At 47.4% G+C, this 26,742-nt stretch overlaps 10 protein-coding genes across 10 annotated transcripts; 7 read left to right on the forward strand and 3 right to left on the reverse strand.

The window, feature by feature from the left end:
- Positions 1-176: 176 nt before the first annotated feature.
- Positions 177-1,979, forward strand: HMPREF1120_05588 (retrograde regulation protein 2; the record flags this gene model as incomplete). The annotated part of the gene is made up of 7 exons (XM_009159771.1): positions 177-314; positions 378-500; positions 552-661; positions 716-984; positions 1,033-1,553; positions 1,609-1,730; positions 1,784-1,979. 7 exons carry the CDS (start codon positions 177-179, stop codon positions 1,977-1,979), a joined length of 1,479 nt encoding a protein of 492 aa, XP_009158019.1.
- A 1,804-nt stretch (positions 1,980-3,783) lies between these two features.
- On the forward strand, positions 3,784-5,344 carry HMPREF1120_05589 (uncharacterized protein; the record flags this gene model as incomplete). The annotated part of the gene is made up of 2 exons (XM_009159772.1): positions 3,784-3,807; positions 3,871-5,344. Exon 2 carries the CDS (start codon positions 3,872-3,874, stop codon positions 5,342-5,344), a length of 1,473 nt encoding a protein of 490 aa, XP_009158020.1. The 5' UTR covers positions 3,784-3,807; position 3,871.
- Positions 5,345-5,828: 484 nt separating this feature from the next.
- On the forward strand, positions 5,829-8,753 carry HMPREF1120_05590 (arsenical-resistance protein). Its single transcript, XM_009159773.1, has 5 exons — positions 5,829-6,183; positions 6,248-6,390; positions 6,441-6,527; positions 6,584-7,677; positions 7,736-8,753. The coding sequence occupies exons 1-4, from the start codon at positions 5,904-5,906 to the stop codon at positions 7,232-7,234; spliced, it is 1,161 nt and encodes a 386-aa protein (XP_009158021.1). The 5' UTR covers positions 5,829-5,903; the 3' UTR covers positions 7,235-7,677; positions 7,736-8,753.
- HMPREF1120_05591 (FMN-dependent dehydrogenase) lies at positions 8,649-10,659 on the reverse strand. Its single transcript, XM_009159774.1, has 9 exons — positions 10,308-10,659; positions 10,186-10,219; positions 10,030-10,132; positions 9,736-9,970; positions 9,485-9,652; positions 9,357-9,431; positions 9,032-9,285; positions 8,895-8,971; positions 8,649-8,833 (listed from the first exon to the last, which is right to left on the reverse strand). The coding sequence occupies exons 1-9, from the start codon at positions 10,399-10,401 to the stop codon at positions 8,758-8,760; spliced, it is 1,116 nt and encodes a 371-aa protein (XP_009158022.1). The 5' UTR covers positions 10,402-10,659; the 3' UTR covers positions 8,649-8,757.
- A 203-nt stretch (positions 10,660-10,862) lies between these two features.
- On the forward strand, positions 10,863-13,034 carry HMPREF1120_05592 (MFS transporter, DHA1 family, multidrug resistance protein). Its single transcript, XM_009159775.1, has 7 exons — positions 10,863-11,115; positions 11,172-11,287; positions 11,348-11,761; positions 11,817-11,946; positions 11,999-12,244; positions 12,298-12,345; positions 12,400-13,034. Exons 1-7 carry the CDS (start codon positions 11,028-11,030, stop codon positions 12,921-12,923), a joined length of 1,566 nt encoding a protein of 521 aa, XP_009158023.1. The 5' UTR covers positions 10,863-11,027; the 3' UTR covers positions 12,924-13,034.
- Positions 13,035-13,095: 61 nt separating this feature from the next.
- On the reverse strand, positions 13,096-14,512 carry HMPREF1120_05593 (2-dehydropantoate 2-reductase). Its single transcript, XM_009159776.1, has 3 exons — positions 14,201-14,512; positions 13,479-14,137; positions 13,096-13,419 (listed from the first exon to the last, which is right to left on the reverse strand). Exons 1-3 carry the CDS (start codon positions 14,397-14,399, stop codon positions 13,246-13,248), a joined length of 1,032 nt encoding a protein of 343 aa, XP_009158024.1. The 5' UTR covers positions 14,400-14,512; the 3' UTR covers positions 13,096-13,245.
- Positions 14,513-14,649: 137 nt separating this feature from the next.
- Positions 14,650-17,004, forward strand: HMPREF1120_05594 (AAT family amino acid transporter). Its single transcript, XM_009159777.1, has 4 exons — positions 14,650-15,162; positions 15,228-15,399; positions 15,465-15,781; positions 15,834-17,004. The coding sequence occupies exons 1-4, from the start codon at positions 14,947-14,949 to the stop codon at positions 16,776-16,778; spliced, it is 1,650 nt and encodes a 549-aa protein (XP_009158025.1). The 5' UTR covers positions 14,650-14,946; the 3' UTR covers positions 16,779-17,004.
- On the reverse strand, positions 16,971-18,710 carry HMPREF1120_05595 (L-fuculose-phosphate aldolase). Its single transcript, XM_009159778.1, has 4 exons — positions 18,372-18,710; positions 17,657-18,318; positions 17,430-17,589; positions 16,971-17,372 (listed from the first exon to the last, which is right to left on the reverse strand). Exons 2-4 carry the CDS (start codon positions 18,289-18,291, stop codon positions 17,298-17,300), a joined length of 870 nt encoding a protein of 289 aa, XP_009158026.1. The 5' UTR covers positions 18,292-18,318; positions 18,372-18,710; the 3' UTR covers positions 16,971-17,297.
- A 19-nt stretch (positions 18,711-18,729) lies between these two features.
- On the forward strand, positions 18,730-21,522 carry HMPREF1120_05596 (arginine metabolism regulation protein II). The gene is made up of 3 exons (XM_009159779.1): positions 18,730-19,321; positions 19,375-20,249; positions 20,307-21,522. The coding sequence occupies exons 1-3, from the start codon at positions 19,066-19,068 to the stop codon at positions 21,234-21,236; spliced, it is 2,061 nt and encodes a 686-aa protein (XP_009158027.1). The 5' UTR covers positions 18,730-19,065; the 3' UTR covers positions 21,237-21,522.
- A 91-nt stretch (positions 21,523-21,613) lies between these two features.
- Positions 21,614-23,859, forward strand: HMPREF1120_05597 (monoamine oxidase; the record flags this gene model as incomplete). The annotated part of the gene is made up of 3 exons (XM_009159780.1): positions 21,614-22,657; positions 22,722-23,031; positions 23,087-23,859. The coding sequence occupies exons 1-3, from the start codon at positions 21,671-21,673 to the stop codon at positions 23,857-23,859; spliced, it is 2,070 nt and encodes a 689-aa protein (XP_009158028.1). The 5' UTR covers positions 21,614-21,670.
- Between the last annotated feature and the right edge of the window lie 2,883 nt (positions 23,860-26,742).

Consider the following 26,742-nt stretch of genomic DNA (forward strand, 5'->3'; position numbering starts at 1 on the left):
GATATCTCATTCAAGTCAGAAGCTTCCCCGGACTTTTCTGGGGCCACGATTGTGTTCTTCCGGATTGGCCATGATTTATATTACAGGCAATATCCCCCAACCACGGAAATTTGTTCATATGCTATTGCCCGCTCTACGACGACTGGCCGTAGCTCGCGTGTCTCGATCCACCAAATATGGCATCCCTCGAAGAAGGTACCAAGGTCGATGACAAGGTCACTCTATCTAGTTGCCATGTAGAGCAAACAGAGCCCAAAATCGAGAGACTTCAATGTTCTGTGACTAGAGAAGAACAGGCACAGCTCAGGCATTCTGTAAGTGCCCTCGATCCACCGGTGCCTACATGTCATGATTGCTAACCTCTGACGGCAACCTAGTTTGACCGACGCATGTTGCCCATCGTCTGCATTCTATACGTACTATCATATCTCGACAGAGGAAACATCGGCAATGCCAAAACCGCTGGGGCGCAAGACGACCTTGGTCTGAGCAGTTCACAAGTCAGTCATATTGGAACCACATGGAAAGACTCAATCTAACCTTGTCCCCAGTGGGCGTGGGCTTTGAACGCTTTCTATATTTGCTATGTCCTCTTCGAATGGACAGTTATGTTTTGGAAGCTGCTGCCAGCTCATATCTATGTCGCCGCACTCTGCTTCGGGTGAGTCTACTCTGCTAGCATACTTTTTGGCTGTTGTTAATCGTGGATTACCAGTTGGGGTGTTATGGCAACATGTGCAGGTGCTGTTCACAACTTGGCCGGACTAGTCGTGGTCCGAAGCATTTTGGGCGTCTTCGAAGCCAGCTTTGGTGCCGGTGCCCCTTACTATCTATCACTTTTCTATCAGAGGAGAGAACTGGCGAAGAGGGTCTCCATTTTACTCGGGATGTCACCTCTGGCAAATTGCTTTGCCGGCGCTCTGGCATATGGAATCACGCAAATCAAACATGGCATTGAGCCGTGGAGATGGCTCTTTATCATTGGTGGGTGTGCACATTGCCTCATTGAGGAAGGGCACTGACACGACTTAGAGGGACTGCCGACTGTTCTTTTCTCCGTGGTTGTTTTCTTCTTCTTACCTGATGGGCCAGGCCAAGCCAAATTCCTTACCGAAGGTGAAAAAACCCTTGCTATCGAGCGTCTACAGACCCAGGACCGCACAGCAAAAAACAAAGTCCATTGGTCACAATTCTTTGCCGGCCTGAGAGATTACCGCAATGTCGTTCATACACTTATCCACTTTATGTGCAACTATTCCTTCGCAGGGCTGTCCAACTTCTTGCCAACCATTATCAAAGATATGGGATACTCCAGTGTTAATGCTCAAGGTTTGACTGCCCCAGTATACTTTGCAAGCTTCCTTCTCTGCGTTGCGGCCGCCATCGTCAGCGACCGATATGGCAAGAGAGGCTTCATTGTCGCCGGTGCGGCTACAGTCGGCTGCATTGGTTATCTTCTGCTAGCCGTCATCGAAGACGAAACAAAGACTGGAGTCCGGTATTTTGGTGTTTGGCTTGCTGTGTGTGGCGTCTTTCCGGCGTTGTGCATAAATGTGAGTTACCTGTTCGTCCCCGCTCACTTCTGTCACTAACCAATCGGTATACCAGATTACCTGGCTGCTCAACAACAATGGCGGTGACTCGAAACGTGGCGCTGGCTTGGCTATCCTTGCTACATTCGGGCAGTGTAGCTCGTTTTTGAGTAGCTCAGTGTTTCCAAAATCGGATGCGTATGTCACCATACCATTGTGCCTCGGTCCTAACTAATATTGTTGAACTCCAGTCCATACTATGTGAAGGGTTGCGCGATCGGGTGCGGTTTCACGGGCGCTATTGTTATCCTCTCCCTCGGTCTTGTGATTGCCTTACATGCAGAAAACAAGAATAAAGATCGTATTCATGGCACAGTGGATGATTCGGTACAGTTTGATATCAGCGCTGAAGGTGACAAGCACCCACTATTTAGGTATCTGCTCTAAGTGAGCCTAGCATGGGAAAGAAGCTGGATGCATGGCCGATCCATATACAAGGAAAGAGTTTAGTTTTTTTGCAACTTCAAGCAGAAAATTGACAGCTGTACTGTGGCCGACATGATGCTCACTAGCATTTTACCTCAGGAAGAAAAGGCCACAGCTATGAGGCAGCGGACCACACAACCGACTTCAAGTTCGTTTGCTTGAAAGACAATCTATTTAGGCTGGATTCCCTATTTCATATCGCTTGGGAAAGCTCAATCAGCCTCCTTTTCGTATCTGTTTGCATCTGCTTCACAATGTCGTCGGCTTTTTCGAGCCCCTTGACCATTCCCAGGCCCGTTCCTGCCCAGGTTGTGGCCACATCTTTTATGTTGACTTGTCCAGCACTGGCTAATCGGCTACACTCATAAAGTCGCTTGCGGACCTCCCCGATGCACAGGCCTTGTCGAACATCCTCATAGATGGCGTTTGTCATGCATCGGCCGTCGTACTGTGATGACCACGGGTTCGGGCCCCATATGTCGTCCCACAAGCGCGATCCCGCCGTTGCAGCACCGCAATCAGTCGCCTCGAATATCACCTGACGGATGTCGGGTCTAGGACTGTTTCGACAGCTGAAGGGAAGCGGTTCCCATGACTAGACCCGACGCCCCAAGGGACAGTGCAGCCGCTCCGCTCCGTCCATCCATGATACCACCTGCAGCCACAAGTGGTAGATCGCCCAAGTCGTGATCTCGTAGAGTATATTCGCATGCCCGTGGCCGCCGGCATCACTCCCTTGTGACACCAGAGCATCAGGCCGGCAAGCTTGCGCCACTTCTAATGTCGCGCTCACACTTTCCAACTGAATCCAGACTTCGGTATTTGGTGAAGCTTCAACGATTTCCTGTTGTCCAGCTGGCAAAGTCTGCAGCATTTGCGAACGATAGCCACATAACAGCCGGTTTCTAGGTTGAAAGGACTTGCCTCTACTCTTCCACCAAACTGCCTAGGCAAATGACCCCCACGCCCACCGGGAGGATGTCCTCTTCTGTTGAGTCAATGGCCTTATTCTGCAATGCCATCCGGAATTGATCTAGCTCAAATCCGAGCCTCCGAGGGGTGACAGGAAATCGCTTTTGGTGACAGCCAGCGCCAAGGCGCTTGTCGCATTGCCGCTCATGGGCGCGTTGGCTACAAGTGGCCCGTGAGTCCATGGGAAAGGTTGTTTGGAGACTCTGCACATGTAACCGAAGAGCTCAGTCCAAGGTGGTTGACCATATCAGCCTCGCGTCGACGGAAGATTCGATTTTCGTTAAATGGACAGCGGCGACTATCGGCGCTCGGGTTCTTTCGGGGACGGGGACTAAGCCAACCTTGGTGGCGGCAGACCTGTCCTGACCACGCTTGGGCCAACGTATGTATCTGAAGACAGCAGAAGAGGCGAATTGCGACCATCGCTGTCCCTGTCTTGCCAAGCGAAGTTTACCCCTATAGGGCGTAGTAGCTACTGTAACGACGGCCTATAATACGATAGCCCGGTTGAGAAGGCTGCCAGAAATCTGTCACCAAAGAGTGCGGGGAGGGCAAGAAATCTCTGGCCAGTACATGTCCACAATTTCTTTGACAGTCGTACTTTTGAGTGACAGCTTGTAAATGGCCAAAGCAGAGACACTACTCCCGGAGAGGGTGAACCAGACGCAGGGGCGGTGTGCCCAGAACTCCTTTTACTGTAAGTGCTCGGGCCAGTTATTAGATGATTCCTGCGCCCCAACTTATGGACTTCCTTCCCTGTTGCACCGCGTCGAAGGAGCCGACTGCGATCAATATACATACAATGGCGGGAAACATCGTGAGTATCTGATAACCTGACCTTCAAACAAACGAAGCCCTGCGTCCAACATCAAGAGACCAGAATGGAACAAGCGCTGCCTCTGCTGGGCGAGACCAGCAACAAGGCCGAAAATTTGGTTCTTCCTATTGAGTCTGGCATTTCAGCTCGTTTGAAGTGGGCACCAAGATGGGAGACTGTGCGCGGCTGGCTGATACACATCGCAACACTTGTGTTGCCCATCTATGCCATAAAACACCTTGGAAGACGCGAAAAGAAACAACTACGTCCTACAGCATATATCGACGCATTGCGAGGCTGGGCCGCGATGTTCGTTTATTTCTTCCATGCATGGGGTCTGCCTGAACGAATCCACTACCAGTTTTTCCAAATTCCCTTTTTTCGAATCATCTTTTACGGCGGTGGTGGCATGGTGGCCATCTTCTTCATCATTTCCGGCTATGTCCTCAGCTATTCAATGCTCAAAATGATGCGGAACCATCAAGCAGAGCGACTGCTGAACAGCCTAGCCTCATCGACATTTCGGCGGTACCTTCGATTATATCTTTCCATGGGTATCGCCTCCTTCGTTGGATTTTTGGAAGTTCGGCTGGGGTGGTGGATTCCACCCCAAGTAGAACGCAAGACTACCTTTCTCGCTCAGCTCTTGGACTGGTTCTTGGACTTTTTAAGAGCGAGCAACCCATTTGCCAACATTCCTGGCTATGTACAACCTCCGGACGTCCTCCGCACGAGGTATCTACCCCAGATGTGGACCATACCCGTCGAATACCGTGGCAGTATCGCCTTGTTTGTCTTCTGTACCGCGGCATGCAAGCTGTCCACTCGGGGTCGGAGGATCTTTCTGTGGTTCATTGTCCTGATCGCCTACTACTGGCGTGCTGTTTACATCTCCGAGTTCCTCATCGGCATGTTCCTCGCCGATTTATCCTTGTCTCGCCATCCTGAGCGGCTAGGACCACAGATTCCAATGCAACAGCAACTCGCTACAGCCGTGGAAGGCGAAACCAATGAGAAAGCTCTATCTCACAAAGACAGTGGTCCCTCCATCACCTGGCGCGTTCTTTGCGTTGTTTTCCTTATGCTGGGACTGTTTCTCATCGGTCAAGATCCTATCCTCGGTCGATTGCCGGCGTTATACTCCCCCTGGCCCTTCTTGTACCGGATGATTCCGTACTGGTACGGCGATGCCTCATACACGTTCTGGCTGGGCATTGGTGCGTCACTTATCGTCTTCGCCATTGACTCATACACAGCACTCCAACGACCTTTCGAGTGGAGGTTCTCCCAATATCTGGGCGAACTATCGTTTGGAATCTACGCCATGCACAAACCAGTCTTTCACTTCCTCTTGGAACGTGTCTTGGACCCATGGCGTGCCCGCCACCTTGGTGACACATTTTTTGCTTACGTCCCTGGCGGGATACTTACCACAATCGCTGTCTTATGGGTTGCCGACTACTTCACTAGGGTCGATCATCGCGTTATTCAGTTTGGAAGGTGGTTAGAAGCGAAAACATTCACAAAGTGGAATTGATTACCAATAGGTTCGAGTCCTTGTATATGATTTGATATTTACAATTCCTTATTTGTCTCTGCTGCTATAATATGAACATTTGTACCTAATCCCACGGTAGACCCGGCCTTTTGAAGCAAGACATTGTCAGAGCAGCTGGAGATTGTTTCTCCCGCGAGTGGAATCACACTCTTCTGAGCCTGATACCTGGACACATCTATGCCTAATGCGTGCGAAATACCGGTACTGAGTTGAAGACTTCGGAGAAGCACCACAGGGCAACCAATATTCCCTGCATGTAGACCACCTCAGGCTCTTCTTCAGAGTACCCAGACGACCCTGGGCCTCGGCATTAGGATCCCTCACTAGTTATCCCCTAATCGCCACCCCTATCTCGCCATACCTACCTTAGTCACTCTCCTGCTTTGATTGGCCCGGGAAAACACACTAATTGGGACTTTTACGCTAACTTACAGGGGGAGTCGTGCCCCAAGATCAATAAGTCAGTCACCCTAACACCACATTCTCAGACTTCAATCTAGGCAAAGCAGACAACAACCAAACTTTTCTGGAGTCTGGCATGGGCTCTTCGCACCAGGTGCTCAGCCTTGAGCTAGATCACAACTCTTCACAGCAAAATATATCTAGATTTCCCAATGCCGCAGACATTCAGAAGCTTCCGACTGAAGAGCAAGTTCAACCGAAGAAATCAGTTTATGCGGGTCTGGGATGGCTCGACCGCCTCCTCGTCCTCTGGATCTTGCTTGCGATAGTAGTGGGCATCTTACTCGGCAATTTCGTGAACGACATTGGGCCGGCTCTTCAGAAGGGAAAATTTGTGGATGTGTCGATTCCCATCGGTAAGCCCACACGACTGTACTCACTCGTCTCAAGGCCACGCTGACTCAAGGACTGACACTATAGCCGTCGGACTGTTGGTGATGATGTATCCTATTCTCTGCAAAGTCAAGTATGAGACGCTACACCGTATTTTCGCCCACCGTCAAGTTTGGATCCAACTTGGTTTCAGCATCGTTGCCAACTGGATTATTGCACCTCTTCTTATGGTATGTTCGACTCAAAAGGATGTTTTATTGGTCCATCACTAATTGCAAAGCTGGGTTTGGCCTGGGCTTTCCTACCTGACGAACCGGGCCTTCGAACTGGCCTAATTTTTGTCGGACTGGCGCGCTGTATTGCCATGGTAAGGCCGCGGGAACTCGTGTGCTGCTATACTTTAGCTAACATACTGTGACACAGGTCTTGATCTGGACAGGCCTTGCAGGCGGGGACGAGCAGTACTGTGCTATTCTTGTGGCTGTCAACTCTATTCTGCAGATGGTCCTCTATGCACCGTTGGCGATCCTGTTCGTCAATGTCATAAGCGGTGGTGGCGCGTCAGAGGTTTCCTACTCAACTGTCGCTAGAAGTGTCGGAGTTTTCCTTGGAATACCTCTAGGCGCTGCCATTGTCACGCGCTTCATCCTCCGGGCTATCAACGCTAACTGGTACGAGAAAAGTTTCCTTAAGTGGATCGCTCCGTGGTCACTTCTCGGCCTCCTCTACACTATCTTGGTCCTGTTTGCATCTCAAGGGAAGCAAGTTGTCCATCAGATCGTCTCGGTTGTCCGGGTTGCGGCTCCACTGATCGTGTATTTCGTGATCATCTTCTTCTTGACTCTTATGATCACAAAGCGTCTGGGGTACGGATATAAGCTAGCAACCACTCAAAGCTTCACCGCAGCCAGCAATAATTTTGAGTTGGCTATTGCGGTCGCCGTGGCAACGTTTGGCGCCAACAGCGATGAGGCTCTGGCAACGACTGTAGGTCCTCTGATTGAGGTGCCGGTTTTGATTTCCTTGGTTTATCTTGTCAGATGGATTGCCGGACGGTGGAATTGGAAAGACTAGGGAACTTTTGTAATTCACGAGGGATCCAGTCAATCTGATTCTTGAAGGCAGCGGTCAAGTTACCGTGTTGCTCATGTGACACCCAAAAGCGCCTGTCACTCTCCCGGCTGAGTTGGCAGAGTTCCTGCACCTTTTGATAACTATGCTACTTGTCTATGTGGCCCGAGACTACCTACCTATGTAGGTAACAGTCTGGGAAGACTTTTTTCCTGGTATTTACGTATAATTAGTCACCCACTACCGCTGATTGGTCCCAATAAACAGTATTGCAGCGACCGGCACGTGACGTAAATGCGCCTTCAGGCACTGACTTCAAGCTTTGCGGCTCACATTCTCATTCCTCTGGTGGTATAGTCGCCAGCTAAGAAAAGGACCTGGAGAGGCAGCAGGTAGCCAGGCTTACACTAGAATCATCTCTGGCAAGTGGTGAAATGGCAACTGTGGTATGCCGATACCGATCCCCTGCATCTCCCATAAAAGACCCTGCTAAAGTGTAACTAGAACCTACCGCAGCCACAGTTAGTAACCGACAGAAATCGTATAAATCAGCGCAACTTCCGCGCGCGTCGTCAATCCTATATAAGAGAACTCGAGCAACGTGTCAGGAAGCTTGAAAGCGATGGCATTTCCGCAACGAAGGAGGTTCAAATTGCGGCTCAACAGGTCGATTGTGAGAATCGACTTCTTAAACGGCTGCTGGAAATTCAGTTTGGCGTCAGCAGATACCAAATTGACAAATACCTGCAGGAAACTCCCTGTCATCTAGATGCCTGCACACCGAGGTCATCACAACAAACAAATGTCGAGCATATCCTCCCAGATCTTAATGCTCGATTACCAAGTCTCGAATCGATTATTGAAACCGAAGATGTTGTTGCGGCGACATGTGGATACAGCACTATTGCTGCAAGGTTGGCGCATACGAGAGAAGAGAACGCGTCCGAAGCTGGAATGCTTCCACAAAGGTCTACTGAATCGCCATCTGGGTCTGTTGTCAGCACAATAGAGTCGGGGCATTTCGAGCCGCATCCTCATTTACTCCATCCGGGATCTACGGATGCGCCTGGAAACCAAACATGCAAGGGTAATACGGCTTATGATAGCAGACCTGGAGCCCAACTGAGCAACCCCTCTTCTCCTTTATCCGCTGCTCTCCTGCTCCCGCGTCATTATGCTGTGTCGGATGAATTGTCAGGTGGAGGTGCTGGCCTTTGTGTGGGTGAAACGCTGTGCGAAGAAGCTGCGAACATTCTGGTGAAGTTACGAGGGCAGGATAATTATGATGAGGTTTGGCGCGAGCTAGGCTGTGGCGAAAGGCAATCCTGCAGAGTTATGAATCTTTCAATATTTGAACTTATGGATATAGAACGATCTTAGTCTGTAGCTCTCTAAGCTATACCAGAAGTCAATTAGTTGAAGATGATCCTAGGAGTAATTTAACCAGTATCTATGTAGTCTACATTAGGTAGAAAAAGGTCTAAATCTAAGCGGTAGAGTACTACAAGAATGATATGTCGAGACAACTAGAGCTTACTCAAAACGCCATTCGGCTCCAATATAGACAAGCGGCCACGATGTATGTCGCTGATACTTCGGCACCTGCAGACCAGACAGCGTTAATGTTATGCACGAAACAAAACCAGTGGTTGTATTGACTTACCCCGCTAAAGCCATTGCAAGCCGGAACTCCTCCATAAGCAAAGAGATAGCAAGTGTAACACCATGCTCTCCATTATACTATCCAAGTTAGCTCTGGTATGTTAAGAAGAATAAAGGAGTGATAAACAAGGCACCTACTGCCAAACCCCAGATCGGCACACGGCCAACAAAGCAGTGCTTTGCTCCAAGCGCAATCGCCTTGAAGATATCAGCTCCGCGACGTAACCCGCCATCTATGGCAATTGGTATTCGACCTTCGGCCACGGGTGCGCATTCTCGGAGCGCGTCAAGAGTGGCAGGTGCGCCGTCGAACTGCCTCCCGCCGTGGTTGGAAATGATGACTCCGTCGAACCCGTGGCGGATGGCGAGCTCAACATCTTCTGGTGTGTAGACTGACACAAACGGAGTAGATATTAGCAAGATTTGTGTTGTGGAGTACACAAGATACAATGCTTTCACTTACTCCCTTTTAGCCAAACTTCCAGCTTAGTCCGCTTCCTAAACCACGATGCGGCAGCCTCCCAAGTAACTCCGCGGTCTGATACCTTTGTCAGGAAAGACTTCAAAGATTCAGAGTTCAATGAAGCTCACCATTGATTAAGCCTTCGTTGCTGGCATCCACGAAGCTGAAGGACGGGTCTGAGCTGAGGTTGGGAAAAGTCAAGCCCTCCGGCGGCTCAAATGAATTGCGATATTCGTTCAGTCGTCTTCCCAAGACCGGTGCATCCACAGTCAGGAAGATGGCTTTGTACCCGGCCGCTAGAGATTGATTGTTGGTTAGTTGGTCGCGCTTGTTGACGGCAACCTAAGCAAAAAGGTATGATTGGATGTTGAAAACTCACCCTCGGCTCGCCGGACTAATCTCTCGGTGGCTTCTCTGTTGATGTAAAGAGACATTTGGAAGGCATACGGGTTGTCCTGGTTTTGAGCAATGACATCCTCCATAGACGCCGTTGCATAAGTAGATAGCGCCATGCAGATGCCTGCTTTTGCTGCGGCGCGCGACGTCGCTATCTCTCCGTCCTCGTGTGCCATCTTGTGCATGGCTGCCGGAGCAAACCCGAGTGGGAACGATACCTAAAGCTACTCAGTAGCTGCTCTTCACAACTCAACCTAGCATTTCTTTCCCTACGCACCTTGGTTCCAAAGATCGTAGTAGACATGTCAATGTCAGTAACATCAACCAGAACCCGAGGCCGGACCTTGTATCGATCGAAGGCATCCTCGTTATCCCGTAAACTTGTGGCGGGTTAGCCTCTTGTCCTGCTGCTGTGACATCAAAGGCATAATACGTGATAAGATCCATGGACCCTTCATTGAAGTATTCTAGGAGGGGTCAGCACGATCTACAGATATAGCTGGGGAGATGAGCTCGAAAATGATCAACGTGCTTCCGAGACGATAGCATGCGTACCTGAGATCGTCCGTGGTAGCTTCTTAGAAGCCGCCGCTTTGAGATCGCGAATGGTGAAGATGTGCGGATCCAGGCTAACGCCTCGGTTTGCCATCGTTGAACTCTTACCAGGTGTTTCAAGAGAAGATCACGGTAGTGGCTGTCAGCTGTGAGTTGGGACAGCTAAGAAGCAAGTTCATTAATTGAAACAGGGCAACAAAGATAGCCGGGCTGATATGCGCCTCTGGAGAGTTAAGAAGCGTTCCAATATGGTGGTTGTTATCAACCTGACAAAGTACTGTAACTGCTGTTGCTGCGACTACTACTACCATCACAGACAGGCTTTCTGGGAACCTTCGGAGCGTAATCTTTAGTCACATCGTTCTGAAATGCCATTTCGTATCGATTAAGGGCTGTACCGATCAGGGCCCCCAAACTTGCCTACGTTTGGGATGGTCGGCTGGGTCCGCCTTATCCGCCTATCGCTGTCAGTTTCCAACCGAAACAGGATCATGGGCCATGTTTTATCAGTGGCCCCACCACAATCACCTGGTCTGTGGTCAAGTAGCTGTGTCGTTGAAACAAAGCCTCATACTCACGCGAATTGTCTCCGAAACCGCAGAATAGCAGCAGGAGTATAGATGGAGTCGCTGAGCATAACTACCTGTACTTCCTCTCCGCTATGTGATGGCAGGGACTCGGATAGAGCTGGCAGCAGGGACAATACCCAGGTAGTGCAACATGGCCGGACCGCGTGTTGCTGATTCCTCAGATGACGTGGGACAAATCCCTACCGCGAACGACAAAGACCATAACGTGATCATTATGGGTAGGCACATTACGTTCATTGACAGGTTGCAAGAAGCTCATATGAGAAATACGCAGGTGGACTTATTCGGAACGGGATCCTGACGGACTCGGTTTCTCCATCTTCCAGGTCCGGACCCGAAGTCGTCTGCTTCAGCGAAGATGATCCTGAAAATCCATACAACTGGGGACTGGTAAGACGACAAGCAGAAATGCCTCTGGCAACACACAGTAGTTGACATTGCGAATCAAAGATCAAGAAACTCTTCATCGCGCTGACGGCCATTGTGTTGGTCCTCAACAGCACGATCTCTTCCGCCATAACGAGCAACGCTATGCCATATATCATGAAAGACTTCGGCATAAAAGGCGAGATCCAGAGCTACTTACCAACCACTGTGTACCTCATTGGGTATACCTTCGGTCCATTGGTCTTCAGCCCCATGAGTGAGAGTTTCGGGAGGAAAGTGGTCACGTTTTGGACCTTCAACGTCTTCATCCTGGGAACGCTCGCTTGTGCTCTTGCGCCTAATTGGCCCTCCTTACTGGCCTTCCGTGTGATATGCGGAACTTGCGCGTCGGTTCCGCTGACAGTGATTGGCGGTCTATACGCAGATATCTTCCTCAGCCCGCGGACGAGAGGTCGGGCAATGATCACGTTCATGTCGGTAAGGTTACGGATCTATCACTGAATGAATGTTCTATAGCTAACATTCCTTCGAGGGAACAACGTTTGGCCCTCTTGGTGGGCCAATTATTTCCGGCTACGTTGCGCCGATAGGTTGGAGATGGGTCTTCTGGGTTGTGTTGATCATAGCTGGGTGCAGCTGGATTCCTCTCGCGTTTATGCCAGGTAGGGCGACTGTACTTTTGTCTGTTGTTCACTCAGATCTAATCTGAAATAGAGACATTCGGGCCTGTGATCTTGAAGGAAAGAGCTCAAAAAACCAGGAAAGTCACAGGCAACAACGACATATTCGGAATGATCGAGCTTGAAAACAAGAGTGCAAAACAGCTGATCACTACATCGTTAAGTAGACCGCTACGGATGCTATGCTTCGAGCCTCTGGTGTATCTCAACTGCTTGTATATCGCTCTATTGTATGCTTTCTTCTACCTATTTTTTGAGGCATATCCAATCATCTTTCAGGGTATGTGCACACACGATGGATACATCCTCGATTTTAGCTGACACGGTAAGCAGGGATTTATGGCTTTACCAGGGGTCAATCAGGTCTGGCTTTATCACCTAGTAAGTACTTTGTCTTTCCACTGTCCGATGTCACTACCAACAATATTTCTCAAGTTGGTGTCGGAGCAGCCTTTACTGGGCCTGTTCTCGTCTGCTACGATACGATGTTTGAGAGAGCCAGGAAACGAGGCACAGCATGGGCACTAAGCGAAGAGCTTCATCGCCTGCCAATTGCATGCCTGGGTGGTCCATTTGTGATCATCTCTCTCTTCTGGCTCGGCTGGACGGCGCGTCAATCGATTCACTGGGCTGTTCCGTGCATGTCTGGCCTGTTCTTTGGCTTTGGGTATCTGCTCATATTCACAGCCTTGACCAACTATCAGGTCGATGCATATGAGATCTTTGCTGCCAGTGCGATGGCCGCTTCATGTTTCTCTCGCAGTATAGTAGGGGCTGCATTGCCCCTCGCTGCAAAGCCGCTGTATCACGGCCTTGGAGTAGCTTGGGCTTCTTCTGTGCTCGGCTTCTTGAGCCTCCTCCTGTTTGTTATTCCTTTTGGACTTATCTACTATGGGCCTCGTATCAGGGAGAAAAGCCAGTTATGTCAAGCCTTATCGAAGCGGAATGGTATGTACTAGACCAAATAGATTGGTCTCTAAGGTGCGGTTGTTGGATCAAATAAACTTGAGTTCACTCGATTTAATATACTTCATCTAGTCTAGCATTCTTTAGTACCTATGAGTGAAAAGAACTCCATATCTAATGCTTGAATGACAACATTCAGTGTTCTTGCTGGAAGGAGACGAGCTGCTCAGTGCTACGATGCGGCAAAATAATGGGCCACAGGTATGCCCCTTGCAGCGCCTTAGATATCTTCGTGGCATACTAGGCATTGGTTTGAGTAGGACAAATTAAAAGTCTCAGGGAACTAGTACTTGTATTGACCGGGCTTTGTTAATTCTACGGGGGAGGTGCTCCTGCAGGAAGAGTCACCATGCCCTTTGCCTCCCGAGTTTGCCATTGCAATGCCCTACAGAACCCCAAGATGGTCTTCAGAGTTGGTGTGGGTACGTTCAGCCTCTCGGCCTCCTTGATAGGCTCTTCGACAATGTTCATGTACTCAATGAAGTTGCCCTAGAAATCATGAGCTCTTTGTTGTTCAAGAATTAAAGGGGAAAACGGGTTGTCCGTACCTTTTGAGCATCCTGCAACATACTCGGCTTGCACCAGACATCAAAGGGGTCTGCATCGATGGTCTTCGCAACATGATCCTCTGGCAGGGGGTGTCCGGCTGCTTTTGCAGTATTCCAAATCTCCCACATTGCTGGCCTTATGAGATCATCGATCGGGGTCTTTGCAATTCTCATGCGAGAAGTGTCCATGCGTGTGATGGTGGCGACCGGGTTGAATGAAGCGTTATAGACCAGTTTTCTCCACCGAACGAATCCCACATCCTCGTCCAACTTGCAATCCACTTTACCTGAGGTGTTATATATATCTACAAACTCCATAGCGGCAGCGAGTGCAAGCTCACTTGCAATATTGGGATTCTTGAACGGTCCAACAATCAGAATGTCATGGTCGTCGTGAATGATGTTTCCATGGTCCTTCTCTGCGGTCCCAATAAGTGAGACCCCTGATAGCACGATGTTTTTTGGGAAAACATCTATCAAGGGCTTCTCAATATTGATACCATTTTGCACTAACACGATGACACTGTGACCTTCCGTGACAGCAGGTGCAATGATTTCGGGAACCGCTGGTTTGATATCGGGACAGTTCTTTGTAGCTACCACGATGTAATCAAACGACGGGAGACCGCCTGCAGCCACATCGGGGACAGTATTTGTAACTTGAATTACAAGCACGTCAGCTGACATGGAGACTCCATGCTGTCGTCCAGTATAAGACTCACTCTTCGCAGGCTTCCATCCTTTGTGGTTTCCATAGTCGACAGAGTCAATGTTGAACCCATTCAACTTGACAGATGCGTAATTCGAACGCAGGACTGCAGTTACTTCCGCGCGACCGCTAGCTTGGAGGCTGAAGGCGGCCATGGTGCCCACGCCACCGCTCCCAACAAGGAGCACGTTCTTTTTGGCTGACATAATCATGCTATAACAACGACAATGCCTTCTTGCAAATGAAAATGGTGTAGAATCGAATGTGCAGGGGATTGCAGCCCCTTGCGGTGATGATAAGTAATATGCGATTTTCTGTGGGCGAGCAGATGAGAGTGCAAGTGTCGGCGATGAGGGAAGCCGTCCGCGAAAGGTGGGGCTTGTAACGGCCTCCTGCAGAACCGGAGATCTCGGGTTAGCAACCACACGTTTGATCCACATCAGACCCGGAAGCTGGCTAGCTGGTTTCCCTCCTTATCACTTAGATTCTCTATCCGGTGGGGCTTAACTCAAGCTTCCTGGAGCGGAGGAAATCGACGGCATCGCTTATCTTCGAGATGGTGCACCCAAGATTAGCCCGAAGGACGCCTTCGAGGTTACTTCAGAGATAGAGAGGCAGGACGAAGTTGACGTCGAGCAAGGAAGATGAAGTATAAGTGCGATCAAGTTATAACTATGGTGATAAAGAAGCGTCTCCTGCTTTGATCATCCAGGACTCTTCCTTCCCATATCTACAGGCGCGCAGTAAACATAATCAATCATGGAAAAGAAGATCACTACTAGCGGTGTTGATCCCACTACTCACAGCGACGATGCTGCGAGTGTCGAGGCTGGCATCTTTGTCGCGACTGAATATGCCGGCGAGCAGCCCTCAGGGTCTGCGAATCAGCTCCATCGGACATTCACCTCGAGGCACATTCAAATGATAGGGCTGGCAGGTAGCATTGGCTCAGGTCTTTTCATTGGTACAGGCAAGGTTCGTGAATTGACAGTGCTTGTCAATGACCCTCTGATCTAGGAGCCGACTAACACCGTGGAAAGGCTCTTCGTTATGGCAACTATCCCGGAATGTTCCTCGGATGGACACTCATTTGCACTCAGCAATGGATGCAGATGCAAGTCATGTCCGAAGCTTGTGTTATATTTCCCACATCTGGTGCATTCATTGACCATGCGGCTCGCTTTCTTGACCCAGCTCTGGCATTCGCGCTTGGTAAGTGCCACTTGCTACGTGAACAGGTATTTCTACCAGCAGCTAATAGTTGTCGTCCTGACTAGGAGCCTGTGAGTGGTTTGCATGGCACACGACCCTCGCCGCTGAGGGCGCGGTATTCAGACTCATTCTCACATACTGGACCACCGAAATTCCCACCGCAGCCTGCATGACCTTCTATCTGGCCGTCGTCTTTGCTATCCACTGCTTACCCAATAGATGGTTTGCAGAAGTCGAGTTTGGCACCGCCGTGTTGAAGATGTTTATGATGTTCATCATAATAATTACGTGTATTGTCATGTTGGCGGGCGGTGGGCCTACTGGCACGACTCACCACGCTGAGAACTACACTGATCTTCCGGCATTCCCTAATGGTTTCAAGGTATGCTGTACCCTGCTCGTATCGTGTCCTGATTGGATCTAACTGGACGTAGGGCATTGCCCAATGTTTCTTACTAGCCTCCTTTTCCTGCGGGGGCAACGAGCTTCTCGGCATAACAAACGGAGAGGCAAAGATGCCTCGTTGGAACATGCCCAGAGCCATCAACAACTTGGCAGCGCGGTTGTTCTTTTTCTTTGGCGTCTCGGTCGTCTTTATATCCCTCCTCGTGCCCTACACGGACGAACGGCTTCTTGGGCCGTCGAATATTGCCGCGTCTCCTTTTGTCATTGCCATGAGCGATGCTGGCATTAAAGGACTTCCGGACCTCTTGAATGTGGTTATTATCATTGGCCTTTGTGCCATCGGAGCGGAGTCGTTATACATCACTTCACGTCTCGGAACTGCAATGGCACGAATGGGCCTCTTCCCGAAGTCGTTTGGCCATGTCGACAAAAAGGGCAGACCATACGTGTCCCTTGCTTTTTCCGCTGGCTTGGCAATTATTCTGACCTACATCAACTGCTCGAATACCGGTGGCGTCATTTTTACTTGGTTCAGTTCTGTCGGATCCACCGTTTACTTCATTGCATACCTCGTCGTCGCCGCCACCAACTGGCGTATGCGGGCAGCATTCAAAGCTCAAAACGACAATCCCCTGATGCTGAAATATGCATACAAGAACAAGGCTTACCCTCTTGGTAGCGTCTTTCTCTTCATCAGTGGTATCTTTGTCCTCGCCTCGACGTTCTACATTTCGCTGTATCCCATCAATCAGCCTATGGGTGCAGACACATTCTTCCAGACCTTCCTCTGCATTCCTCTTTTTCTCACCCTTTGGATAGGTTACAAGGTCATATGCAAGACAAAGTGGGTCGATCCAGCCAAAGCTGACCTGCAGAGTGGGCGGAGACCTTTGACTGCCGAAGATATTGCCTTTTTGGATGCTTACTACAGCCAACCCATGTACAAGAGGATCTTCAGCTATGTTGGTCTGTGAGTGGAAGTGGTCTGTACAAGAGGAGAGAATGAGTGGCTGTATCTTGGTTCAATTGCAGACTGATTGGGGGGTCTCCGTGAATTCGGGTTGGTTTTGTGTATTCAATATGCAAATCCATCAAATGTCTGTTTTGAGATATGCCATAGTGCCTTGCTCTCTAGGAGTTCATGTAACTGAAACACAGATATTCTTCGATTACACAAAATACACACATATTTACAGCACCCCTTAATGGCTATCAAATTATGGTGGCTCTAACGGAGCCAGAGTTGTGCCATATACTATTCATAAACATTCACGCCGGTCTACCTTCTAAAACCGGTCTTTTGAATATTGATTTGTGGGAGTAAACGCCACAACCTTGCTATGTTCCAAGTAGGAACCATTACTCAAGCGTATGATATCCAGTACGACAACTTAATGATTCAGGCAAATGTCGACTTTGATGCTATCGAAATCTATTCAAGATCACATGTTGAGTATGCTGGTTCCAGACCAAGTGAGGGACCCCCAGCAGCCCTAGTTAAGCAATTGACCCTTAGACTTGTGGAGTTCGTAGGCGAAGTCCGGCTGGAAATCTGTGTAGAGTGCCTCCTGGAAGAAAGAATTAGTCCATGTTCTCACCTGGCATCACCTGTATGGATATCTTACGGGGTCTATTCCAGCCTTTTGAGTGTATTCGGCCTCCTTGTCACTAATAACAACTTTCTCAAGACCAGTGCACTCGATGAGAAGCTGAATTTGACAAGCCCGTTCAAAGAGAGTGTAGTATGCTGCGGCCTCGTCCACGGTTCCTCCTACTGTAAGGATCCTGTGAGAGTGATATGACATTAGTTGACCATTTTGCGGAGTGAGAAGTTATTCTTGCGAAAGCATACCCGTGATTTTGAAGAATCGCCGCTTTAGCGCGCGGACCAAGGGCTGCGGCGATTCTTTCGCCCTCTTCTTTCTCAAGGACCATGCCTCCAAAGGTGGAATAAACGACATGATTATTCCAAAACATGCATGCATCTTGATTCACAATATCGAGAGGCTTTCCAAATGTTGACCAAGCCTTTCCGTAAACTGAATGCGTATGGCATGCAGCATGAACGTCTGGTCTCGCTCTGTGAATGGCCGAATGGATCATGAAGCCAGCGACATTGATCGCGGCTCGATTCCCTCCAATAACGTTTCCGAGCTCATCGACATGCACCATGTCGCTGGCTTTCAGCAGTGCAAAGTGATATCCGAGAGGGTTGATCCAGAATGTGTCTGGGTTGATTGGGTCTCTGACGCTGATGTGGCCACTGGTGCCCTCAGTATAGCCCTTGCGGGCAAATACGCGGAACGCGCCAGCCATGTGCTCGAGCTGCCACCGACGTTTGTGTAGAAGGTTGTCGAAGGTAGGAATTTGTGTGAATTTCAAGCCATCAGCAGCAATCGCACTCTCGGAGACCTTTTGGCGAGTTTCACCGTCTACCGCATCCACTGTGAGTGTTGCGGTAGTAGTCTGGACTTGAGTCTGCGACATGGTTGATAGATGCAATTCGTTTTCGGACTGTTGCTTTGGATAAGTTGAGGCTTCACAAGCAGCACGTGTCTTCAACTCACTTATTAGTCCAGTCCTAAAGCTGCACAATGTCTGTTGTTTATGAGTACTCTCTAGATTGAAATACCACCCCAGTCTTAGTTCAAGATCATCACATTATCTCACACGTAGCCATTAAGTTGGCCCACTCTCAGAGTGGCAGAATCCGTTCCAGGGTACATGCTTCACGAAGGGATGGTAGGCGACAGCGAACAGGGTGACTAGCCCCTTCATGACTGTGGATGGAGCAGAATGCGTCAAGATGTTACCAGAATGGCAGCTATCCACTTGTCAATACGCCTATGCCGCTTATTACTTAGACTCTCGTTGTCACTTGCTCGGATGCAGCTGCTTACCGCAACTAGCTCCTGATAAGTAATGGCGTCCTTTTTACAATTTTTCCATTACTAATTGCCCCAAGATCATACGAAGACAGCTTTATCCATGTTTCTCATGCCGTTATCAACGCTGTTCTACATGTAATTGGCTCTTCATCTCGGGCCTTCGGCATATCCGCCAGTCAACGTTAACCAATAGATAAGCCGAATAGTGAGAATAATGTGCCCGGCTGAGGTGGGATGGAGAAGCAACAGATAAGCCCTTCGCCAATGACGTGGATCGTCCATCTCCGACATCCCCCTCAACTTCACCTTCTTTACAACGAATATTAGCAGGCCTAGAACTGCGTCCAGTAGACGGAGGAGGTCGCCTCTTCTCATGTCTTCTTCCTCTGGACCGCGTATGAGAACCAAGACATTCACTGGATGTTGGACTTGCCGCAAACGCAAGGTGAAATGCGACGAGGCACGGCCCAACTGCCAGCAATGCTTAAAGAAGGGCCTGCCGTGCGCCGGCTATACAACTCGTCTGCAATGGTTGGCTCCGGAGACCATTATCGATGTACCTTTGGGCGCCCAGCTGCCTACAGCATACCGAAGCACTGGTATGTCTTCGAGGAGACATATATTCTGTGGTGAGTGGATAAGGTCGAAGCAAAGTTTGTGTTGCTGATGTTACGAAACTTAGATGGGCCGAGCAAAGTTCTGTGTGACTGGGAAATTGATCTCTATCTTGATAAGCTGGATGAAGAGTGTCCCACTGTAGGCGAAGACACGGTCTCTCATGGACCCTTTGCCGTCTTTCATCAAGCGTCTTCCAGAGATGCCCTGCAAGATGGCGGCTACAGCCATACTTGGGTCACTGTCCATTCGCATACAGACCTAGAGTTCAATATTCAAACACCTACACCATCCCCTGCTCTCACGCCATCTTTCCACGCAAGAACCTTTGCTGAAGATGTCAATACATTGGCAAGTGACACCAGAGCTACCATATCATTGACTAGTGGTTCTTTTTATGAAGCTGCGACGGCAGGCTCTCCAATAATCGCCATGCCTTTGTCTTCTGAAGCCCCTGAGACGCTGGGAGTGACTGAATCCCCAGAGCATGAGGAATCTATTCAGACCCCTCCAGACTTGGTGCGCCAAGTACCTCTCGGGCGATCCTTCCTACCAGCCAATTTCGAGCGCCTATTACATCATTATATCCATCATGTCGTTGACCTCATGACAGTTATTCCAACACCAGAAGGGCCATGGAAGTCGGTCCACCTCCCGCGAGCGTTGCAGGGGACAGCAGAGCTCAAATTTCTCGGAAAGACGTCGCATACATGTAACGCGTTATTTCACGCTTTGTTGACCATAAGCGCTTACAACCTGGCCGCAAACTACACTATCACGGGCCAAGACCTGCAAGCACAGAAATGGCGTGAGCTTGCTTTAAGACTCAAAGCCCGCTCACTTACATTCCTCAGAGCAGGTCTTCGCCCAGAATCGCCAAAATTTGAGAGGGGAAAATATAAAGAGGGTTTAGCAGCCATGTTGTCCATGGTGACTATTGATGTAGGTGCCAATCGCGCTTCTATGGTGTCAGAAATCTTACTAAGGCCTCTCTTTTAGGTTTGTTCTGGTGAGACTCGGACTTCCGAATGGCATCTCAAAGGTCTAGAAAGCTTCATTCAGGCTTCCCAACAAAAGGAAAAGAACCACTATTCTCCCACAACCCGATCTCTTCACCGGGTGTATATGTACCTCCGAGTTATGAGAGAGAGTACTGATCTACGATGTAGCGAGATCGACGAGATAACGGACAGCTTTCGCGGTGACAAGTCTTGGCTATCTGAGCCTCCATTCTCTTTAGACACTACGAAGGCTGCTGATAATTGGCTTCAAGCTACGCCAGATGACAGCCATGTGGATATGTCAGCTTGTGAATTCGTATACGGAATCCCCCTTCAACTACTTACTCTCCTGGCCAAGGCGTCGGATCTTATTCGGCAAAAGAAGGCTTTCTCTCGGCGTCATCCCAACTCTATGATGCCACATGATCTCTCCGTTTTATGCGATGACCTGGAATCAAAAATCCTGGAATGGCCGATAGAGCGGATGATTGCTGATTTGCGCAAGTTACCCATACATGAGACATCTCATCATCTTATCGAACAACAGACCAGAGCTTTCCACCAGGCCATTATTGTCTACTTTTCTCAGTTGGTGCGATCAGTGCATCGAAGGCATCTCCAACCATACGTGAAGAATATAATCGACCACCTCGAGACTATTGAGGTAATTAAGCATGGAGCAAATGTTGTCACTGGATGTGTGCTTTGGCCGGGCTTTATAGGCGCGGCAGAAGCAGTTGAGGTTGAAGTACAGTCACGGTACCTACAGTGGTTCAAGGCGACGCGTTTCTATGGGTTAGGGGCCTATGAGAAGGCTTGTGAGGTTGTGGTCCAGGTCTGGGAAATGCAGAAATCCGATCCGGGTCAACCCAGCTGCAGCTGGTCGACCCTTGTTGATTCAAACGACATCCGACTCATGTTGACATGAACTCGCCTTCGTAACAGCGCACCTAAAGCAGCGAACATCTATAGGTAGATAACACTGTACCGAGAAAATGCAGGAAAGAGCACATCTATGTGGAGCGCCTGGAAAGAGAAAGACATGTAAAGAAAGAACGAATTCAAGACCTAAATCGCGGCATGTTTAGGAAAGCAGTTTGCCTGCTGTGCAGATGAACATATACTGTGAAGAGAATACTAGTAACTCCATAATTGAAGCGATTGATGGGGCTTCACTATCGGTTATTTACGTCTAAGTACACTTTATAGACTTCCAATTCCCAAAGGCACAGCTGATAGTCTTTCCGTGTAAGTGATTGGGTCGGCAAAATCCAAAACTTGACTTCAACTGGGATTCAACTTCCACTTGTGTGGGTCATCTAGAGGAGTAGGAAGGGCATAGCTATCACCTTCCTCAGCTCAATGGGCTCTGGTTCATGTGCCGTACTGTGGCAGGCAGTCCACGCCGAGCACTTAGGTGAGCCATTTGTGGCGGGGTTACCGACCTCGTTAGTCTATGTGCCCCATTCCAGGACACGATTCTATGTTATATCTGTGCTCTCAGGAGCTATCTGCAACCCAGGCATCACAGCGAAGTGCCTTCATTATCGCCTTCCCTCAACCAAAAACATGGCTTCAAATGGCAAACAGTTCAGCTTACAAACCCTGGATCCAACTGGGCTTGCCAGCTCAAAGCCACTCTTCTCTCATGTCACAACCGCCAGCGGTGACATGAAAGTTGTCTTTATTGCCGGGCAGGTCGGCATGGATGAGAATGGAAATGTCGCAAAGGCATATGAAGATCAGGTCCGACAGACGGTCAAGAACATCGGGACGTGTCTTGCGGCAGCCGGCGCCAAGGTAACGGACATTGTCAAGGTCAACTACTATATCGTCAACTATGATCCCAACAACCGTCCTCACGTCCCAATTGTGCTGGATTTTTATGCTGGCCATCGCCCATCTACGATGCTAGTCCCGGTCCCATGTCTTGCTAAGCCCGAACTACTTTTCGAAATGGATGTCACTGCTGTGATCCCTCGGGACCGCGGTATTGAACCCATACCGCAACCAATCCCGGTTACGGAGACAAGAGTCGACGTTGTTGTGGTTGGCGGCGGACTCAGTGGACTTCAGGCGGGTCTGGACTGCCAGAATGCAGGTCTCTCCACCATTGTTCTTGAAGCCCGCAATCGAGTAGGCGGCAAGACATGGAGTGTTCCCGGGGCTCAGGGAAAAGGCATGATAGAGCTTGGCGGGGCATGGATCAACGACACTAACCAGTCACACATGTATGAACTGGCGAAGAAACTGAAATTGGACCTAATCCAGCAGCTCACCGCGGGGGACTGCGTTATGCACGATTTGGACGGGTCCATCTCCAAATTTGAATACGGTGGTGTTCCGGCGGTAAGTATTGCCTGGTCAACTTGATAAGCTCACCTTATGCAATATGCTTACATTGGCCTTACAGCACGAGCAGTCCGAAGCCAACAACATGATCGAAATTAGGGCGTTGCTTGAGAAGTGGTGCCACGAGGTTGACCTGCTAAATCCTCAAAATAGGGAATGGGACTCCCTTACTCTGGAGGATTTCATCAAGAAGATAGGTGGAGGTCCCACTACCCAAGCCACGGCGAGACTGTGGACTAGGGGGTTGCTAGGAGTTGAGCCTCGCGAAATGAGTGCTCTTTACTTCCTGGACTATGTCAAGAGTGGAGGAGGTCTCATGTTGACAAGGTCCGACATGAAGCACGGCGGGCAATTTCTGCGCATTCGTCAGGGTATGTAACATCGTCCGCGACGTCAAAGTTGATTCTAACAATGTGCTTGTAATAGGCGCCCAATCCTTTTCCAAAGGCCTTGCAGCGATGATGAAAGCTGGCAGTGTCCAACTTGACTCACCTGTTCGAAAAATCGAGCAAGATAAAGCTCACGACGAGGTCTGCGTGACAACAGAGAGCGGCTATCGCATCCGCTCCAAACGAGTGGTCATATCAGTGCCAACTCCATTATACAAAGAGATCACATTTTCTCCGCCCTTGCCTGCTGCAAAGCATAAGCTAGCATCGAGTACAGCGCTCGGGTGGGTGGCCAAGTCCATCGTTTGTTACGACAAGCCTTGGTGGAGAGCGGCGGGCTATTCTGGGTTGGTACAATCCTTCAACGGACCCATCACAATCGTACGAGACACAAGTTCCGACATGGATGGGCACTATTCCCTCACATGTTTTAGTCAGGGAGATACCGGTAGGGCTTGGGGTAAGCTGTCCGATCAGGAGCGCCGCGAGCAGGTCATCGCACATATAGGGCGTGCGTTTGCCAACCATAGCGCTGCAGCGGCGCATATTGGTATGTTTGAGCAGCGATGGGCGCTAGAGCAATGGAGCCAGGGATGCCCCAGCCCTGTGATGGGCCCTGGGCTTCTTGGTGAACTGGGACATGCTTTACGAGCTCCTTTCCAAAATCTTCACTTTGTTGGTACTGAAACTGCTTATGAGTGGAAAGGGTATATGGAGGGCGCTGTCCGTTCTGGCAAAAGAGGAGCGAAGGAGGTTATTACCGCTCTCCTAGGTGAAGGACAAAAGAGCATAAATAAAGCCAAGATGTAATAACTTTAAGTTGCAAAGTTATAGAAAGAATTAAATTTGTTTCTTAAATCGAATAAGACTAATACTTATAGAATAAGAGTCTTTACTATAGAGTACTACTCTAACCCTACTTGTTAGGAATGCCTAATAAGAATAGACATAGTACAGCAATATAGTCTTTAATTGGTATTAAGTGCTCCTTAACCTAATAATTATATATAACTCGAAGTATAAGAGAAGAAAAGCTCTCTTATATAGAGTATATACAATTTATATCTCTTAGCTCTATCCCAGTGGCCAAGAAATATATATAGATTAATATAACGCTATCGAGGTCGATAAATATAATCTTCTTTACGCTAATAATAACTCTTAGTCTACTATATCTTAATTATCTAGTCTAGTACTAGAATCTAATCGACTTTCTCCCTATCCTATACTAATATCTCGTCTAGGTACTTCTTATTATTCTAGTCGGGGTACTACCTTTAGGGCCTCTACTTTTAGCCGGTCTCGCTATAATTATAGTATCTTTTCTAGCTCTTCTAGTATTATAAGATATATATATCGTAGGCCCGTAGGAAATCTCTTTATATATAGTCTCTCTCTTTCCTCTTCTAGTCTATCTTCGCCTTCTTTACGTAATATTTCTCGTTTTTTTACTTCTTTATTATACTCTTCTATATCGGAACCTATAACGTCTACTTCTCGATAATTACGGCCTATCTAATTACTCTTATTAATAGAGAACTAGAAAGCTCGCTTTACCGTAGCTATATTTAACGCTCTAGATATCTTACTAGTTAATACGTATATAGAAGTTACTATTATCGATATTCGCGCTATACTAGATACTTCTACTAAGTAGGATTCTTTATACGAGTTCCTAGAGGGCCTTAGATATATCTTTAAGATATAGTATCTTACGAAAGCTATTTCTCGTACCCTTCTCGATATAGTCTCTTATCTCCTATTATATATTACTACTCTAAGCTCGAATAGTCTTTATAGACCGTCTAATAGTCTCGAAAGTAGTAGTATCTTAATTACTAATCTTTACTATTAGCTATATCTTAAAAGTTCTAGTATTATATTAATATCTAATAGCGCTAATCTTATTTTCTATCGAAATATCTTATTAGATACTAACCTAAATAGTAATAATTCTATATCTAACTTTCTTATAAATAACGAAAATCCCGAGCCTAAGAGTATATCTCTTTCTTACTTAAATAGCTACGACTTAAGCGACGATATAGAAGAGTTTAGAGAGGACTTTCTATTTAAGTATTCGGGCGATCTAGATAGCGATAACTTAATTATATTTATCGCTAATAAGCTCTTTATCTAGTTATAATTTAGATTTAACGGATATTCTTATACTATCTATATAGATTAGCTTCGAAAATATATAAACGCCTTATAGTAATCGTATATAGAGCTTAATAAAATCTCTAATAATAACTAGTTTCCTAGTATACTTACGCTTCGAGATATTATTACGCCTAACTAATTAGCTTAGTATAATATATCTATATCTACGTAGTAGTATACTAAATTCTATAGTATTCTTCCCTAGTAAAGCCGTTATTATTAGCCTCTATAGGTCTATCTATATAAAGAGTAAATACGTTAGTTAAGTCTAGATATCGCCTTTAATATCGATAGTTAGCTAGATTTTACTAGCTTACTTATCTTTACTCGTAATAGTCTATAGTTCTAACTAATCTCGTTATTTAAATAGAATATTACTATCGATAACTACCTTAAAGATATAAGGTTTAAATATAGCGATAATCCTAGCGAAGCTTTATAAGCGGTTCGTATAATACTATACGATATTCTCTATTTTCTTCTTAGGCGTACTATTAGAGTAGCTTATATTACTATTTATATCTTCTTTCCGTATCTAACTATTTTTCGTTAGAATAATAAGTTTAAAGAGCTTATAAAAGAGTAATAAATATACTAGCTTAATTAGATCTTTCTTTCGGCGATCTATACTTATATTCTTACTTATATCTCTTAATATCTTATTACTAGTTATCGATAAATCTATCGAAACTCTAGAGTATAGTAGACTAAAGGTCGCTAAGTTAAAATAGATAGTTACTAAGCGTAATAGATAATAGAGTATTATATCTAACTTAAATATCTCGATACTATCTAGACTACTATTCTTAATACGGTTAATATAATACTCGATTTATAGAACTTTCGTAATTCTTAGATTTTCTTTTCTATAAAGGGTACTAAGCTTTAGTTTAAGACTATATCTACTTAACTACTTCTACTTAATACTATATAAAATTTCTAAAGCTTTATTTAGTAAATACTTAATATAGATTTTATATACCTAGATTAGTTCTATATTAATATTGGAAAAGAGATCTACCCCTCTATAGCGCTTCTTAAGATATAGACTACGGATATCGATAATAAACTATAGATCTATCTCTAGCGATAGTATTATCTTAAGTACTATATATATAATCTCTACGATAGGCGGCTACTAGCGAAAGATAGTTAAGGTTAATAATACTATATATAGAATATACTTTACGATATCTATAGCCTAACTAGCGTTATATCGAAGAAGTTATATCTATAAAAGCGTAGGCTAGTATATAGCTAATTCTACTCGTCTTATAAAGAGATCTAACCCCCTACCATTTATGTATCTACCATGGATACATAATCCAAATAGGTATAGCGCTATCCCGATTAGGAAGTCGTTTTTTTGAATTATATATCCACAACTCTAGTTATGTATCCACTAGTTAGTACCTTTATAGGGGTAGTACTAGCCTAGGGTTTAGGGTTTAGGGTTTAGGGTTTAGGGTTTAGGGTTTAGGGTTTAGGGTTTAGGGTTTAGGGTTTAGGGTTTAGGGTTTAGGGTTTAGG

Source organism: Exophiala dermatitidis, assembly GCF_000230625.1.
Source record: "Exophiala dermatitidis NIH/UT8656 unplaced genomic scaffold supercont1.4, whole genome shotgun sequence".
NCBI classification, from domain to species: Eukaryota; Fungi; Ascomycota; class Eurotiomycetes; order Chaetothyriales; family Herpotrichiellaceae; genus Exophiala; species Exophiala dermatitidis.

Excerpts from the sequence above, each read along its gene's own strand:
- HMPREF1120_05592 (XM_009159775.1), top strand. The coding sequence starts at position 11,028 with ATGGCCGGACCGCGTGTTGCTGATTCCTCAGATGACGTGGGACAAATC. Across the intron at positions 11,288-11,347 it reads ATCCATACAACTGGGGACTG|ATCAAGAAACTCTTCATCGC; the intron begins GTAAGACGACAA and ends TGCGAATCAAAG. Across the intron at positions 11,762-11,816 it reads CAATGATCACGTTCATGTCG|GGAACAACGTTTGGCCCTCT; the intron begins GTAAGGTTACGG and ends CATTCCTTCGAG.
- HMPREF1120_05594 (XM_009159777.1), top strand. The coding sequence starts at position 14,947 with ATGGAAAAGAAGATCACTACTAGCGGTGTTGATCCCACTACTCACAGC. Across the intron at positions 15,163-15,227 it reads TTTTCATTGGTACAGGCAAG|GCTCTTCGTTATGGCAACTA; the intron begins GTTCGTGAATTG and ends CACCGTGGAAAG. Across the intron at positions 15,400-15,464 it reads AGCTCTGGCATTCGCGCTTG|GAGCCTGTGAGTGGTTTGCA; the intron begins GTAAGTGCCACT and ends CGTCCTGACTAG.
- HMPREF1120_05595 (XM_009159778.1), bottom strand. The coding sequence starts at position 18,291 with ATGTCGCAGACTCAAGTCCAGACTACTACCGCAACACTCACAGTGGAT. Across the intron at positions 17,590-17,656 it reads GCGATTCTTCAAAATCACGG|GATCCTTACAGTAGGAGGAA; the intron begins GTATGCTTTCGC and ends TCACTCTCACAG. Across the intron at positions 17,373-17,429 it reads AAAAGGCTGGAATAGACCCC|GAGGCACTCTACACAGATTT; the intron begins GTAAGATATCCA and ends TCTTTCTTCCAG.
- HMPREF1120_05590 (XM_009159773.1), top strand. The coding sequence starts at position 5,904 with ATGGGCTCTTCGCACCAGGTGCTCAGCCTTGAGCTAGATCACAACTCT. Across the intron at positions 6,184-6,247 it reads GGATGTGTCGATTCCCATCG|CCGTCGGACTGTTGGTGATG; the intron begins GTAAGCCCACAC and ends CTGACACTATAG. Across the intron at positions 6,391-6,440 it reads TTATTGCACCTCTTCTTATG|CTGGGTTTGGCCTGGGCTTT; the intron begins GTATGTTCGACT and ends CTAATTGCAAAG.
- HMPREF1120_05593 (XM_009159776.1), bottom strand. The coding sequence starts at position 14,399 with ATGATTATGTCAGCCAAAAAGAACGTGCTCCTTGTTGGGAGCGGTGGC. Across the intron at positions 14,138-14,200 it reads AGGATGGAAGCCTGCGAAGA|TTACAAATACTGTCCCCGAT; the intron begins GTGAGTCTTATA and ends TTGTAATTCAAG. Across the intron at positions 13,420-13,478 it reads TGTTGCAGGATGCTCAAAAG|GGCAACTTCATTGAGTACAT; the intron begins GTACGGACAACC and ends CATGATTTCTAG.
- HMPREF1120_05596 (XM_009159779.1), top strand. The coding sequence starts at position 19,066 with ATGTCTTCTTCCTCTGGACCGCGTATGAGAACCAAGACATTCACTGGA. Across the intron at positions 19,322-19,374 it reads GAGGAGACATATATTCTGTG|ATGGGCCGAGCAAAGTTCTG; the intron begins GTGAGTGGATAA and ends TACGAAACTTAG. Across the intron at positions 20,250-20,306 it reads TGTCCATGGTGACTATTGAT|GTTTGTTCTGGTGAGACTCG; the intron begins GTAGGTGCCAAT and ends CCTCTCTTTTAG.
- HMPREF1120_05591 (XM_009159774.1), bottom strand. The coding sequence starts at position 10,401 with ATGGCAAACCGAGGCGTTAGCCTGGATCCGCACATCTTCACCATTCGC. Across the intron at positions 10,133-10,185 it reads GGGTCCATGGATCTTATCAC|TTTACGGGATAACGAGGATG; the intron begins GTATTATGCCTT and ends ACCCGCCACAAG. Across the intron at positions 8,972-9,031 it reads TGCCGATCTGGGGTTTGGCA|TATAATGGAGAGCATGGTGT; the intron begins GTAGGTGCCTTG and ends TAACTTGGATAG.